At 37.9% G+C, this 16,927-nt stretch overlaps 1 protein-coding gene and 1 pseudogene across 1 annotated transcript; one reads left to right on the forward strand and one right to left on the reverse strand.

The window, feature by feature from the left end:
- Window positions 1-405: 405 nt before the first annotated feature.
- On the forward strand, window positions 406-15,972 carry RIMOC1 (RAB7A interacting MON1-CCZ1 complex subunit 1). The gene is made up of 6 exons (XM_065875485.1): window positions 406-505; window positions 5,327-5,433; window positions 7,593-7,736; window positions 8,883-9,014; window positions 9,906-10,020; window positions 15,689-15,972. Exons 1-6 carry the CDS (start codon window positions 406-408, stop codon window positions 15,970-15,972), a joined length of 882 nt encoding a protein of 293 aa, XP_065731557.1.
- LOC136121500 (protein FAM136A pseudogene) lies at window positions 4,868-5,281 on the reverse strand (annotated as a pseudogene).
- Window positions 15,973-16,927: the final 955 nt, after the last annotated feature.

Consider the following 16,927-nt stretch of genomic DNA (forward strand, 5'->3'; position numbering starts at 1 on the left):
CAGCCCTGGACACAGGGCAGACACCAGCCAGCCACTTCGGCACTCTCTAGTCAGAGCCCCCGCCAAGCCCCCTCCCACCCGCACCCAGAGATCTGGCTTCTCATTGGATCAGCGTGGGGACATGGGCGGCTTCCGATTGGTTTAGAGGAGGGGAGGTGCGTCCTGACGTCACGCCCGCCCTAAAAAGTCGGCCTGCTGCTCAGGGTTCTGGAGAGAGAATTCCGAGAAGAAAATAACCCGGAACAACCTGTGCGAGCCTGAGCCTGCCCTCTTTTGGAGCTGGGGTCCCCTCCCACCCATCAGGAGAGCTCCACCCCCCCCCCCCCACTCCCCGCCAGCGCTGGGGTATCAGGTGACCTTAGGCCGGCGCAGTCACGTGACTAGGCGCGCCCGCCCGTTGTGGCCATGGCGGCCTCAGGCTCCGGTGTGGTGAGGCGAGTGGAGGAGCTCGGGGACCTGGCTCAGGCCCACATACAACAACTTAGCGAAGCCGCCGGCGAAGATGGTGAGGGAGCCGAGGAGAGGGAGGGAGGTGGGCGGGCGGACGGTTGTTCAGAGCTGGCGGTCGACGGCCGTAGGGGCTGAGGCTGCGGCCTGTTGTCCGTGTGGATCCCAGGCCAGGACTGCCGAAGGTGTTGCCCTTCTGGCCCGCGCTACGGGGTCGCTGGTCCACCTCCAAGAACTCACAACGCCTAAAGGCAAGGCGTTTGCTTCCAGACCCCATTTTTCATAACCCGTGAAAAGCGCTGAAATCCCAGTCATATTAGTGCTGCTTGTCTTTAACTGTCTCGGTAGCAACTGGGAAAAGGGCAAGATCTGGATGGAAGTACACGTGGAAGTTTAAATGAGTTGTTAAAGTTGGATGATGGTACGCAAATAAGTAATGGTTTTGCGTGTAGTAGAGATAGCTAGGCGTGTATAACAGTTCGACTTTTTCATTGCTTCGTTGTGAATTTCTGTGTTATGTTTTGGATTCTAAACTCAGCTGTAAACAATACAGAAGAGATTTACATTGTTATAATTTCGACGATTCTCTCACATTCATCACCTCAGGTCTCACAAGGGCCCTGTCAGTACTAGAATACTTTCTTGGAAATGTCTTTCAAAGTGGTTTCCTTTGAAAAACTGACGGAGAATTACTTGGACTTTTGTTCTCTTTCAATACTTACCAGCTGCCTCTACGTTTCTACATTATTTCCTTTTGAGTTTTGCACCTTTACTACAGATAGACAGTTTTAAAAATTCTTGTGGACTGTCTCATTGTCATCGAACTCATAGGAAAATAATAGTGGAACGTTTTCCCAAGCGATTGAGTAGTTGCTGAATTTATTGAATAGGGTCCATGATAAAATGGCTCTAGTTCCAGTGAAGATTATTTGCTGGATTTTCTTTTCTTAGGGGTATGTTCTTAAAAACCCACAGACTACCCTGAGCTGTTTTCTTTTTTGGTTTGTGGTAAGTGAATCACATGAATAGTTAGTTCATGGACAGTAGTAGCTGTACCTGGAAGTGTATCTAAGTTACTTCTAAGTAAGCTATTCAGTGATCTCCACCCCATTCCAACTCCATTAGAATCAGTCTAAAGAGATCAAAGAATGTGTGCTATTCACTTACCATTGAAACCAAAAGCCATTGTCATTTTCCAATAGACGAGTTCTTTAATCCAGTCTAGAATGAGGGCTGAAAATTAAAGTGGTATATATTCTTGTTTGGAGGCTTTAAAGTTCTGAAGTGTACTGGAATTAAAATAATAGTGGTCCACGTAATGAGCTATTCATCAGTATTACTAGCAAGATTTTCTTGTATTTATGATGTTTAATTAAAACATGGTTGCATGTATTTGAATTGAACTTGTATTTTCCCATAGCACAAAAATAATATGCACCTAAAATTTGTCCTTTAATGATATTTGTATTAGGTTATAGGGATTGATAGTTCCTGTTATCTTTAAATTAGATCAGATACAACCAGACACTAGTCCATCTAAGAATACTCTCCTTTTTACCTCTGGTCAATTTTTGTTCATTTATTTCTCGTTGTACAAGCATAGTATGGTTACTTTATGGAAATATACCATGAGAGGGACCTTTTCCAGGGACTATGTAAGAATCACTTGTCTTTGCCTTGTCAGTCACTACCTTGAATGGTTAGGAAAAATACTACATTTCATAAAAATTTTCTAAAATTGTGAGCCATTATCCCTCCACCTCTGTAATTACGTCATGAATTCATATGAGATACTCCTTCAGCAGCGGTTCAGTGAACTAAGTGCAAGTCTTTACATTTAAAATAATCCTGCAAATTAAGAAGAAAATATCAACTCAGTGTTTTAAGAAGTACCTAAGGAGTACCATGTTTCATATAATTTAGTTCGCAATAGAATTTTTTTTCTGAGCTGTGTGGATGATACTTCTGGGCTGAGGAGAGATAGGAGGGCAGTGCTAAAGAAGTAGTTTTCAATTTAGGTGAATAGTGGACCTTAAAGCGTTCAGAATCTGGTTTAGATACAGGTTAGGCTTTACCAGGGAAAACTTAAAGTCATCATATTATTGCCAACAGATGCAGCTTAAGCTGGTGGTGCTTTTGTTCCAACGCTGAGCAGCTTACGTACCTGTATAGGTGCTGAGGCTGGATCAGATGGACCCTCACCAAGTGCTACATTTTCTGTCCATTTGCCAGTGAGGGGAAAATGATATATATTTCAGGAGGAAGCCACAGAGGGGCATACTTAGGAACTTAAGCGTCTTGATGGTGGGCATATTTAAATTTGACTACGTGAGATGATGCAGAAGTGTGGATGGCACCTTGGTATGGACACTTTGTAGGTTAGGGAGGAAAAATCCATAAGAAAAAGTGAAAACGTCGAAGCAAAGAGAATATGACATAAGAGAAAAGGAAGAAATTAGACCATGTAGAGGGGAAGTGAGGGGGAGTTGTTTTTAGAGGGTATATCAGAAGTATTTAGTTTAATTTTGTCTAGGTTTTGAAGGCATTAAGTAATTTGTCCCATTTCTAGGTTTTTAAAGGAGTAAAATATTTAGGTAGTTTGTGTAATTTTAATTGTAACAGCTATTTGCATACATAAATACATAAACACAATTATAAAGTTATAATTGCTCAGAGTGCTTACATTTTATGAGGCATTTGATTTAATCAAACATGTTATTTTTTGGAGAATATATTTATGAAGTTATAAGTTAGTGGAAGTCCTTTCTGTAGATTTATGTATATTATTTGTACTATTCCAATACAGGTTTTAAATTTATTGCTTAAACATTTTGAGTATGTCAACGTCATAAAAGAAGCATTATGAAAATACAGATTGCACTTAAGAAATGACAGCTGAACCTAGAAAGTTTTCAGTCCAGCTTTCAAGAATAAATTTCCATGATACATTTAAGTAGGATTAGGCATTATGATGTACTTCATGTTTTATGAAAGATATTATTACCATGCTGTAATAATTTCATTTCATCATTTTAGATATGTAACTTTTTTCATTTAAATGACACTCTGAAACTATGTGAAGTAATCATGTTTTTTTTTTTTGAAGAAAAATTAAGTCTTATTTATTTTTAAAACCAAACCACTAGGATAATATATCACAGTCTTGAAACAGCAAACAGACATGCTGTATTATCATTTCAAGTAATAAGTTGGTAAAAATACAGCAAGGTCCTTAATAAAATGATAAGGTGCCAGAACTGGGGCAAGAACAACGCAGGTCGCAAAAGTGGTATCTGGTAATGGAGGGCTGTCCCTTTTTTTGCCCTAAAGGAGTCACAGCTCGCCCCTGAGTTGCTTACTTTTTCTCCTTTGACCTTCGTGTTGCCAGGGGATTGTCTCAACAGAGCTCTGTTATTACAGGGGGCAAAGTAAGCAATACTGGGTTTAGGCTTTCATTCTGTTATGTTTTATGAAAACAAGATTTTTCCAAGGCCAGTACTTCATAACTCTCTTAATTATGCAGCTAACAATTCCTCTTTTGCTGTTCATTCCTGAATACTAGCATATAGCACAATCAAAATCCCCTTTCCCTTCAAGGGTATCACTGCAAGATTGTCTTGTCACTCAGCTCACTCTGCTGCAGACACCCTCAGGGCCCATTATGGCTGCCAGTTAGAGGGAAGGTTTGCTTCCCCTACTGGTGTGATAACGCTTCTTATATTTTTGCAGGGTCTCCAGGCTGAAAGATGTAATGTGTGAGAATTTTAAGAAATGTGCATCCACATCTTGATGGCCAGAAATGAATATCCTCAAGGACCCTTTCAAAGTTTTTATCCAAATTACCTCTCCCAACTCTACATCTTAAAGTAACTTCATGCCCTTGTATATAAAACAAAGCCAAGCAAAACAAATCCCCAGAAGCCCCCCTTTCCCCTTCTAAATTAGTGACCTCATGGATTTTGTTTTATTTCCAGTTTGTGGAAAATGTTGTAGTGATCCTTCTGGTAAACAGGAGGTTGGCAACAAACAGAAACACCTCTCCTCACACTCCACCAGCTCATAAGCAGGTCAGATGAACCTGCCAGCCTGTTGATATCTGTGTACTAAGAGAAGCTGGTACCTTGGAGGGCTCTGGTTTGGTACAAGGGAGACTCCCTGCTGCCAGGATAAGCACTTGCCACATGAAATTCAGGCTCACAAAAACTCTCCTGTGCTATCTCTGACCCAAATTTTAGCACCAGGCTCTTTCACTTTCTAGGATTCAAACACAAAGGAACCAGTGTCCAGAGGCAAGTGACATAGGCCTTAACACTTGCTGCCATCCTTAATTTCCTCATTCATAAACTTTAGAAAACCCAAATCCCCATTCCTCTTTTTAAATAGATTCCTGCCTTCAGCCCTGATGGCCAATAGCAGACATCTATTTCCCAATGGATGAGAGAGACTCCTTCATCTTGGTCACGGTTGGGATTTGGTTTATGTGGTCATCCACACACTTGGTCACGCAACTCTCCAGCTGCCGCTTCACCTGAAGCTCTTTACTCCCCGCATCTATTGAATCCTTGGCTTTGTCGTTGCAATGCATAGTGCACTGGGCCAGGCGGTCCTGGAACTTCTCTAGCTCGCTGGTCACCAGGGCCTGGGCTTGAGCCAGAGGTGCATGGCAGCGCTCAATGCACTGGTGCACTTGCTGCATGGACGCCTGGCTGTCCTCACAACAGCTGGCGCTGCACCGGAAGATGAGGCCCTGCATCTTCCGGATGTTCTGTCTCTCCAGACTCTTCACCATAGAGTCCACCGCCTCCTGCACCCGGAGCTGCTGCAGCTGTGCCATGATGACCCCATGCTGCTCCAATAATCATGTTTTTATCTCTTATAGATCACTTTTTAATTCGGGCCTCTGCAGCTCTAGAAAAATTGAAACTTCTGTGTGGAGAAGACAAAGAATGTTCAAATCCATCAAATCTTCTTGAACTTTACACACAGGTACTGAAACAGATGTGGTTTCTGACGTTGTTGAGGCAGTTTGCTTATTTAAGAGGGTTACTCCAAAATTTAGGTGTGATGAAAGCAGTTTATTCTCTATTTAAAGTGTTTGTGTTAAAAAAAACTGTATGTATAAAGCATATAGACTTGAAGCTGTAAGGCAGTAAGTATCCTTACAAAGAAGAAAAGTTTATTGGATGTGTTGATAAAAAGGAAAAAAATCTTGCAGATAACAGTATTGCTTCCCTTTATAGATAATTAAGCAAAACTCTCAAATGGGGCTTCCCTGGTGGCACAGTGGTTGAGAATCTGCCTGCTAATGCAGGGGACACGGGTTCAAGCTCTGGTCTGGGAAGATCCCACATGCTGCGGAGCAACTAGGCCTGTGAGCCACAACTACTGAGCCTGCGCGTCTGGAGCCTGTGCTCTGCAACAAGAGAGGCCGCGATAGTGAGAGGCCCACGCACCACGATGAAGAGTGGCCACCGCTTGCCACTAGAGAAAGCCCTCGCACAGAAACAAAGACCCAACACAGCCAAAAATAAATAAATTAATTAAAACAAAACAAAACAAAAAAACACTCAAATGTGCAATTTCCAAGGTGTGAAAGGTTAGTCAGAGGGAATGGAGGTTTCTATAAGGGCTCTGATTATTTTTTTTTTCCCTGAAATTCACCTTTCCTTTGGATTCTCAACTTGACTACCTGTGCTTTTGTTATGCAAGTCCATAAGATTTTTCTGTTCCCCCCTTTTTTTACTTTCCTTTCAAATTAGACCTTTCTACAGATAAGATCTGTTTTCTCAGTTTTCTCAAACACTGCTGAGGCAAGTGGACACTAAGAAACATAATTTTGAGGGACTTCCCTGGTGGTCCGGCGGTTAAGGCTCCGTGCTTCCACTGCAAGGGGCATGGGTTCGATCCCTGGTCAGGGAACTAAGATCCCGCAGGCTGTGCAGTGCAGCAAAAAAAAAAAACAAAACACATAATTTTATCATAGTAAGTAACATTTGTATAGCACTTTATAGTTGACAGAGTGCTTCGTATGCCCTTACTTGATTGCCAAGGGATAATAAAGATGAAGTGGTTTATAGGAAATAGAGTAAACTTAGTGAAGTTTCCAAAATGCACGTTCATAGCACTTAGGTGCCTGACACTCTGCTTTCTGTTAGGAGGTACATGGAGATGCTTTCTGCCTTCCGATGTGGTTGAATGAGCCTGTAACAACTACCCGCAAACCCCAGAGAGCTGTTACAATTTGGGAGAAATTTACCTCTCTTTTCTTTCAGAAGTTTCCTTGCTTGTCTTGTTTCTTTCACATGGGAGAGTTCTAAACATTTTAACTTATTTCTAAGAATAAGGCAAAAGAATTAGAAATATAGATTAAAATTCCCCAAACCCCTTTGGATCTTACTTATGGTTCTCATTCACCAGGTCATTTTCCTTAGGATGATAATCTCTCCCTTCCTGGCTTAGACCTTCTACACGAGAGCACTTAACACTTAAGTAGTGCTGTTTGCTAGGTAATGTTCGAAGTGTTTGCATATGTTAATTCATTTTACCCTCAAAGCAAGGGACTTTGAAAGGCATTTGGATCAGTTTCTTCATTTTGTCAATGAAGAAACTGGCTCCAAAACAAAGATAAAATATGACTTGTCCTTTGTTAGAACTCAGTTTCCTTAGTCTTAGTCCAGTAGATTAAACAAAGAAAAAGGATTGGGTAGTTTTAAAGTGCTGGTGCTTCATTTGAGAAACAGGTAATTCTTTGAAGATTCAGTATACAAAACTAGAGGTAGTGACCTTGTCTTGATATGGCAGGCATTTAGAAAATGTTCAGGAAGTATATATGTACAAATAGCAAAGACTATAATATACTTTTCATAATTATATTGTATATAGTTAGCTTATCTGAATTAAAACATAAATACCCATTTTACTTTTTGAGGGAAACTAGATTATCTTAATTCAGTATTTTAGTAAAATCCTATGAAGTTTACTATAAAGTTCATCTTAGATTATATTTATAGCTAGATAGTTTGACTACTTAAATACTGTGCTAGAAGATTTAAATGTCTAATAAAGTATATATATGTAAGATTAAACTATAAGAATTATTTATTCGAGTTGAAATCATTTATACTTTTTTTTCTCTTTCACTTCAGGCTATTTTGGACATGACATATTTTGAGGAGAACAAGCTAGTAGATGAAGATTTTCCTGAAGATTCTTCACAAAAAGTAAAAGAGTTGATCAGTTTTCTTTCAGAACCAGAAATTTTGGTTAAAGAAAATAATATGCATCCAAAAGTAAGTTTTGCACAACTATGAATTATGGTGGAATGCTGCTGATTACTGCTATATTACCCTTTAGAATCTGTATTTTTTTTTCTTACATGTATCTTTGTTTTAAATTAAGATTGAAGGAGGGACATAAGAGTTGAACATTTCAGACTGATGTCACAACTCAAGTATCATATTTTTGTAAATATGTTTCAGAATGTTTGTTTGATGGAATTATATTGTAACTACAGTGCCTAGTAATTTTCTAAACATACACATTTGCTGTTTCTGCTCCCTTTACTTTTACAGATGCTGTGTTTTCTTGAAGGTCCCTAGTAACCTAATACCACATCTCTCGTCCTTTCAGTCTTCTTCTGCCTGGACATTTGTTGCCTTTCTTACCAATGATCACCCCATCCCTTGGAGGCCCTGCATGCTCCTCTTCATCTCTAAGAAGCCTTGCTCTTGCTCTTTTTCAAGCATCTCCCCTCTCTTCCAGTCTGGAAACATAGGCACTCCCCAAAGATATCTCCTTAATCCTCTGATAATCTGTAGTTTGTCTTTGCTTGACAACTTGTTTTTACTGCTGTCTCTGTTTAGATGATTCCAAGATTTTTGTCTCTAGCCCTGGCTACTCTTTCAGGCAAATGATTTCTCATCTTGAACTGTCCGCTGGCTTTCTCTACGTAGATATCTTTGTTGCTCTTTGTGTTTATCAGGGAATGCTAACTGGAAACAAATAATCCCAAGTTTTAAATGATATCACATAGTAAAAGTTTGATTTATTAAAATTGTTCTTGTGTATATCTTTTCATTGTTTTATTTTAGCAGTAGTAGAAATTGTTTCAAGTAACATATTTCTGAAAACTTATTTTTTCAGTCAGATTATGGAATACTTATATTTCAAATGTATTAGAGAATTGGCTACTAAAATACTTGAACATCAATTTTCTAGAAATATTTGTAAATTGGAGTAGTTATTTTAATTTTCACGTAGCAATAGATTTCTATATTTCGAATTGATTCAGAGTAAGGCATTCCTGTGTAGGTTGCTAAGTAAAGAGCAAATTTTGTGAAATGAGTATTTTTTAATTGCTCAATATTTTGAAATTTAATTTTGATTTTTACAGACACGAAGTTTCTCTTTTTAGCTGTGTCTTTGTTGTATTTCAGCACTGCGATTTGCTTGGGGATGAACTCCTGGAATGTCTCTCTTGGAGACGAGGAGCCCTACTCTACATGTATTGTCATTCTCTGACCAAAAGGAGAGAATGGCTCACAAGAAAATCTAGCTTGCTTAAAAAGGTGAAAAAGCATTCCTCATACATGTTTTATTGTTGACATTTATAGGTTTCCAAAAGCTGTTTAGTACAGGATTAAGAGTAGAGGAATCAAAGGGCCTGGGTTGGCATTCCAGGCCTGTACTTAGCAGCTATGTAATCTTAAACAAATTGGAATTACTGTGAAGATTAAATAAGATAACATGTAAAAGCCCTTTGTAAACTGGGAAGTTTTATATGTTTTTTTTTTAAGTTCTGGATTTTTATTTTTTATTGTACAAGATAGATAATCTATATTAATTTCTAAGCATATTTTTGGCCTGAAGAAAACAAACTTGGTTGTGAGCCTCTCTCTAGCAGCAGATCACTCCTAAAGATCCCACATGACCCTGCTCCTAGGAAATTGTGGCCCTCTGATTTTTCTTGACTCTTCTGACCAAATTAGTAAATCCAAAGATCCTGTCTTAATATTTGTATCACTAAGGATCCTTCCTAACTTAGGTTGATTGTACACATGGTTTATGTGGGCCTGCAAATGAGAGGTCACACTTTCAAATGTAAAAGTTTGATCATAATATTTCTAAATTGTAATAAAGTACATCCATATTTTTAACAAGTTTTTGAACACATCTTTATTATCTTTAACCTCTTCTTGCTCTGATGACATTTTTGACAAGTATATTACTGAATCATGTGTTCTTGGTTAATGATTTCTCTTTTTTTCCCATACTCTTTTACTAATTAGAGGGTTATATTTGTAAAAGTTTTGGGGTAGTAGGTCCTTATATTGTAATGTAATAATCATATGATATATCTGTATATTAGCCAATATTCTCTTGAGTAAAAATATTAACATTTGAAGTTTCTACAGTTCTGCATCTAATACTTGGATTCTTTATCTTTGACTTTCATTTAGTACCTTGTTGATGGAATCAGTTATTTGCTACAGATGCTGAATTTTCGGTGTCCCATCCAGTTAAATGAAGGAGTTTCTTTCCAAGACCTAGACACAGCTAAATTACTGAGTGAAGGTAAGGTGATCCTTTTTGTAGTTTTCTAAGTGTTTTAAAGCATTTTTAAATTTTAAGAAGTTTACTAGATTTAACTTTGATTGAAATAAATTTCAGGTTACATTATAGACAGAAAAATAATAAAAGGGCTTTTTAAACAATTAAAAAAAATCTTCTCACGTAATATAGAGAAATACTGCTAATCTCTGCTTAGTAATTTAGGGACAGTAATATATCATGTTGCTTTTACTTTGCATCCCCACAAAGCCCTGATCCTGCTCTAGGTTCAGCTAATTGTAACAGAGACTGGAGGTAACTTTTATTTTAGTTTTATTTTTTAAAATTTATTTTATTTATTTATTTGGTTGCACCAGGTCTTAGTTGCGGCAGGCGGGCTCCTTAGTTGTGGCTGGCGGGCTCCTTTGTTGCGGCATGAGAACTCTTAGTTGCAGCATGCATGTGGGATCTAGTTACCTGACCAGGGATTGAACCCAGGCCCTCTGTATTGTGAGCGCGGAGTCTAAACCACTGCACCACCAGGGAAGTCCTGAGACTGGAAGTAACTTTTAAACAAGGAGAAATTTACTGCTTTTTCACTTCAGAAAGGTCTAGAGCTGGTTATGGTGGCTTCATGGCATCATCAGGTTCCTATCTTCTTCCTCCATCGTCTTTCAAAGTGGAGTGCTACAGCTTCAGAAGGAGGCGAGTTACATAGAATGCGTGTAAACAGTACTTGCCAGAGTTGTGCAACATGCGTCCCTGTTGAGGACATTGCTTCCATTCTCAGTGTCTCAAGATGCTGCTGGAGCTCCTTCCGTCTCACCTGTGTTCCAGTCCATAGGAATGGCAAAAGGATGTTTCTTTCAGCCAAGTCTTTCTTTCATCCTTCTCAAGTTTGTTACAACACTTAGGACACTTCTACCTACATTTCACTGGCCAGAATTTAATCACATGGCTTCATATAGCTACAAGGGAATCTGGGATGTATAGCCCTTTACATGATACATTGCCATCCCAAATAATGTCTCTTTACTAAGAAAGAAAGGAAGAATGAATATTGGGTGGTAACTGTTAGTTTCTGTCATAAACTTATATGCACTTAAAAATGTTAGGAACTGGATATAGAGCATCATTTGGGTTTTAGACTGAGGTTTGGGAGGGAAGAACCACTTACTTTTAGTGTCTCTTTTTACAGATGGAAGAACTGAGGTCCTGATAAGCCTGATAAGGTCACATAGCTGGCAAGTGATGTTAGGTTCTTTGTGTAAACTTTCTTTTATGCTTCATCTGAAATTTTGGGGAAATTTTGATGGGGAAAATTCAAACATGGGGAATAAGAAGAAAACTTCTTAGGGAAAATTCTGTGTTTTAATTTTATAAGTGTATTTTAATTCTTTCTTTGTTAGCTTCTATAGGCTTTTCCTTTCTATTAGAAAACATCACACAGAAAAAAACCACCATGATTTAAGAGCCATTAACATATGACTGGCTACTGTTGTCCAAAAGTTGTTACCTTCAGTTTATTCAGGCAAGTAGCTTGTCCTAAAAAAACTTGTGACTATAAGGTGCTCCTTCAGTGGGCATGATGTTTTGACAAACATGGGGTGTTTTGATTTATTTGTGGGAAGTATTTATTCCAGGTAACTAGTGAACCGACTACCTGCGTTAAAAATGATCTTTCTAAAATTTCCTCACCCACATGGATTGATTTAAAAGAAAAAGCAGAGATGGGCATTAAAGCTTATTTAGAACCAAAGAAAAGAGCACAAGTCACCAATTTCCCTTATTCTCCCATTTCTAGTCATAAAGTCATATATTCTCATGGCCTAGAATTTTTTTATCACGATGCTTGTGATACTGGTGTCTTCTCTTGGATTATAATTGATTACACTCGCCTCTATCTTCCATTGCTTCTTCAACAGGGGAATCAAAGGCACAGAAAGGGTCTCTTTTTTCCAGGAAACAACAAAACAACATCAACTCCCTAGCAGTTTTGCCACAGGCATCAGTCCTCTTTTGGTGCTGACTTCTTGCTCTCATCTAAAGCAGTTTGTTCCTCCATACTTCATTCCTCAAGATGTAGATTAGAAGCCAGGAAGCCTACTTTTCATAGGCTAAATTACTCTTAAGGCCCTGGTGGAGTGGCTCTAATTTTTTAAAAAATTTTTTGTTAGTCAATATAAAAAACATAATTCGGAAAAATTCTTAGTACTAATTAGAGAGAAAAGTTCTATATGAATCATCAAAATATTTTTGTGGCCAGATCTTAATGATAATTTGCCTGATTTTACATAAAACTCAAAACAGTGTATACTTAGTATGATTTTTATTTCGTTTTCCAAGGTGAGATAATCATTTTGTCCTTTGGTCATTACCTGTATGCCATTAAATTTTCAGCTTTTAAAAATTACCAGGTAATGTATTCAGTAAATCTTTTTATCTCATTCCTATGGTTCTTTCTTCTGTGGGCCCTTATAAAAATAGCCTTGTCAGGATAACTCGAGTTAACTAGGTTAAAAGATTGTTCAGCTGTGCACATCCTTGGGTTATGCCTTTTTATGCCACTGAAGAGCCCCCTTCCCAGCAGCCTTTGGCTCATAGCTTAACCCAGAACCTGGATTTCAGATGGCTTAAAGGAGCAGCTCTGAATTGATGTCACTAATTGCTTGGGTAGCTTGTTTAAAAATACAGATTTCTTTTCTTTTCTTCTTTTTTTTATATTATTATTATTTTTTTAATTAAATTTATTTATTTATTTTTGGCTGCATTGGGTCTTCGTTGCTTTACACGGGCTTTCTCTAGTTGCAGCAAGCAGGGGCTACTCTTCGTTGCAGTGCACAGGCTTCTCATTGCTCTGGCTTCTCTTGTGGCGGAGCACAGGCTCTAGGTGCGCAGGCTCAGTAGTAGTGGCATGTGGGCTCAGTAGTTGTGGCTTGTGGGCTCTAGAGTGCAGGCTCAGTAGTTGTGGTGCACGGGCTTAGTTGCTCTGCGGTATGTGGTATCTTCCTGGACCAGGGCTCAAACCCTTGTCCCCTGCATTGGCAGGCAGATTCTTAACCACTGCGCCACCAGGGAAGTCCCCAAAAATACAGATTTCTGTGTATCACATTCAGGTTCTGATTTAATATGTGGAGTTCAGGAATCTATTTTTATAATCTACCGTAATTATGATGCAGTCAGATTTAGACATCAGTGCTTCTAGAGAATGCCAGTCTGGCCACCTTTTTTTTTCTATGAAGGTCATCTTTCTGCCATCACTTTTACTTCATGGGTTATTCACTCTCTTCCTCCCTGCACCCTGCACTCTTGATGTGTTCGCCAAGGATATAAGCAGTGCAAAGTGAAGTATTTTATTGAAAACAGTGCTGAGCATTAGCAGAAAAAATACCAAGGAAAATTTGTATCAGCAAAAAGACTATAGCTACAGAGTAATGGATTCCTTGGGGGAGTAGAGAGGGAGAATGTGTAATTTTTACGTTGTTCATTTCTTCCTTTGGTATTTTAATGCAGTACAGTAGTTTAGCATAGTGTCTATGGACCAGCAGCCTCACCCTAGGTCCTAGGACTTTGTTAAAAATGCCGATTCAAAAAAAAAAAAAAATGCCGATTCATAGACCCAATCCCATACCTGAATCTGAAAGTTTTGGAGGTGGGGGCCCAGCAATCAGCATTTCAACATGTCCTCCAGGTAATTCTAATGCAGGCTAAAGTTTGAGAACCACTCTTTAGCATATAGCTATTCATTCTCTCCTCAGAAACACCTTTCCAAAGGATATCTGTGTACCTTGTTTAACCATCACTCCTTGTTAATATAAAGGATGAGGCTAACTTAGAGTTGGGCACAAATTGAATGCCAGCTCTCCCTTAAGCAAACACTTCTCATCTTTCTTCCCAAGTGGCTTCACTTTGTGGGACTTACTTCAGCTCCTCCTGCTAAGGCTCTAGTCTGCTTAAAAGTTAACCTTCTTTTCATTTTTGCTTCTATCTCCTTACTCCCCTCTACCAGTCTTTTGAGGAATAATTAGGGTGTAGGATCACAAAAAAGAAAAAGGATATAAATTCAGTGAAATGTCCTATCTAATATGAAATATAATTCTGCAGTGAAAATCGTTAATTTGGAAAAAAAGCAAACTATTCCTTAAGAAAATTCCATGAAATTAAGGAGGGCATGTGGAATCTTGATTTTTGCGGACTGGGGCTTAAAGAGCTTTGGTGAGTTGCACAAAGTCAATAATTTACACCCAGATCCTCTTGACTCTAGGTCTGTTTCTTTTTATATTCTAAATAACATCTAATGCTATTCCAGCTTTTTCTGTGAGGTTTATGACCTTTTAACTATGAAGAAATGAAGTGAAAAGAAGTGATTATGGGTAATATGCATTGTACTTATTGAGTTGTTTTATACATAGAAAGCATAATTTATAGAGTGTAGCCCATCGTATGTTCATGAATGCAAGCCTCAGATTCTGCTCTTATTTCTTTTGTTGATATAACAGTGTAATGAATCAGTTCGTCTGCTAAGCTTATTCCTTCTCTTGCTACTATTTATAAGCTGAATTGGAGGTGAGGTGAAGAGTTACCTATAGGGACAAACTCTGAGACTACCAAAAACTTGCAATAGATTCAAGATAATACAAACTGTAACAGTTTTGGAAGCTGGATTTTTCTTGTATTTTTATATCTCTAGTACTATCATAGTCATTTCCGATGAGCCATATTAGGTGAGCAACTGAGATTATGATGCTCATTTATTTGAGGTAAACTTTTCTAGTCACACAAGTACCTGTCTAGTAGAATAGATCATTTATTTGTATTTTATGACTTGAAAAAGTTAAATAGTCATATAATTTAATAGCACTTTATGGTTTATGCATTTTTATTTTATGTGTTTCTTAAGAAAATTCCATGAAATAAGTAGGGCATGTGGAATCCCGATTTTTGCAAACTGAGGTTTAAAGAGCTTTAGTGAGTTATACAAAGTCGATAATTTATCCCCAGATCTTTACAATTCTAGGTCTTTTTGTTTTTATATCAAATTAATATACTTTGTGTGTCATAAATGTTTAATTATATAATCACCTTCTTCCATAATAAGCACGCTTTCAACTTTTGATGGAAATCCTGCAATGTATTCCTTTTTCCTGGGAACATAAAGCATCTTGGATACAATTTAACATCTTTGGTAACTTAGAATCATATGGCTTCTAAGGGACATGATTATGCAGGATCATCTCTGTACACTGCTGTAGAAATATAGGAACTGTATTATTGATCCTGAGTATACCCCTAAGTAAAAGCTGTGTTCATGGATGGGATTGAGGGAATCTCTGAGTACTCTGAAATTGTATGCGGAATATGGGATGTACCTTCTGGGAGAGGTTCCATCGATTTAGATTAGATTCTCAAAGAGATCCTAAAGAGAACACCAGAAAGATTAACACACTGACCTATATGATTCTTTAAAAATAATTCTTTTTTGGGGGAGGGTGGGATTGGGTCTCTTTTATAGATAAAATAGAGATAGAAGTGCCTATGGAATGAGGATTGTGTTAGTGATAGTTGGCTTTTCTAAGTACAGCTGTTAAATGAGAAGGGAAAATGCTTAATGATGTAAAAGGATTTTATTAGAGTCTTAATCACCAGGGTTTCTTTTTAAATTCTAATCTCTCAACTTAAATGACTTTCCCAGGAATATTTAGTGACATTCATTTGCTGGCTATGATGTACAGTGGAGAAATGTGTTATTGGGGATTGAAGCATTGTGCAGATCAACAGCCAGAAAATCATGAAGTGGATACTGGTGTTTCTGGAGCAAGCTACACTACACACAAAGAACCTTTGGATTTCCGAGAAGTAGGAGAAAAAATTTTGAAAAAGTATGTATCTGTGTGCGAAGGACCCCTGAAAGAACAAGAATGGAATACAACAAATGCAAAACAAATTTTAAACTTCTTTCAGCATCACACTAACTAGTAAGTTCATCTACTCCTTTTCAAACAGGAAAACAAAAAGGCTCAGGAAATGGAAGTTCCAGAAAAGAAGACATATTGATACTGAATTTAGGAACATTACACTACATAAAGATAGCCAGCATGGTTATTACCCTTTTTTAAATGCCATCACCATCTTTCACTAATATTCTTTTTATTTAAAGAAAAAAAAAGATTTTTTTTGATGTGGACCATTTTTAAAGTCTTTACTGAATTTTATTACATTATTGCTTCTGTTTTATGTTTTGGTTTTTTGGCCACGAGCCATGTGGGATCTTGGCTCCCCGACCAGGGATCGAACCTGCACCCCCTTCATTGGAAGGCAGTCTTAACCGCTGGACCACCAGGGAAGTCCCTCACTATATATTCTTAAACCTGTGAAGGAATGATTCTTTAATATCTAAAATGGCATTTATGTTATTCTAACTCACTCTGAGCTACAGATATCCTGTAACTAATACTAAGGAGAAATCCAATTTATCTCTATAAAGAGTTTTTTTCTATTACTTTAGATTTTTTTTTTATTGTGGTACAATATACATAACATAAAATTGAACATTTTAACTGTTTTTAGATTACTTTTTAATCTACCTGTCTTGAAGTTTGCTGCACTTCAGAGATTAAAATCAAGTCCCCTCTTTGCTTTGTATATATGCTATAGGTATAAAAATTGGCAAAATGAAAAATTGTGACCAACATCCATGTACCATTTCCAGACTAAGATAAATAATGAAAGACTCCACAAAAGAATTTTTGTTTGTTTCACCACGTACTACTAATGGCATTTAAAATTTTTAGTCTATTAGGCATTTTATAAAAATTTCAAAATGATTTTCCTATTTTGTTTAAAAGAATATGCACGGTTTATTAAATGAGTAATGAAGATAAAGCCAAGTTAGGTTAGTCTGCCATTAGTCTTATGTCTTTAGAGCACATCT

This window comes from Phocoena phocoena, chromosome 3 (genome assembly GCF_963924675.1).
Source record: "Phocoena phocoena chromosome 3, mPhoPho1.1, whole genome shotgun sequence".
In the NCBI taxonomy this organism is placed as follows: domain Eukaryota; kingdom Metazoa; phylum Chordata; class Mammalia; order Artiodactyla; family Phocoenidae; genus Phocoena; species Phocoena phocoena.

Bases quoted from the DNA above. Each gene is read 5' to 3' on its own strand.
- RIMOC1 (XM_065875485.1), top strand. From the start codon at position 406: ATGGCGGCCTCAGGCTCCGGTGTGGTGAGGCGAGTGGAGGAGCTCGGG. The intron at 506-5,326 runs GTGAGGGAGCCG...TATCTCTTATAG, and splicing joins CGAAGCCGCCGGCGAAGATG to ATCACTTTTTAATTCGGGCC. The intron at 9,015-9,905 runs GTGAAAAAGCAT...ACTTTCATTTAG, and splicing joins AATCTAGCTTGCTTAAAAAG to TACCTTGTTGATGGAATCAG.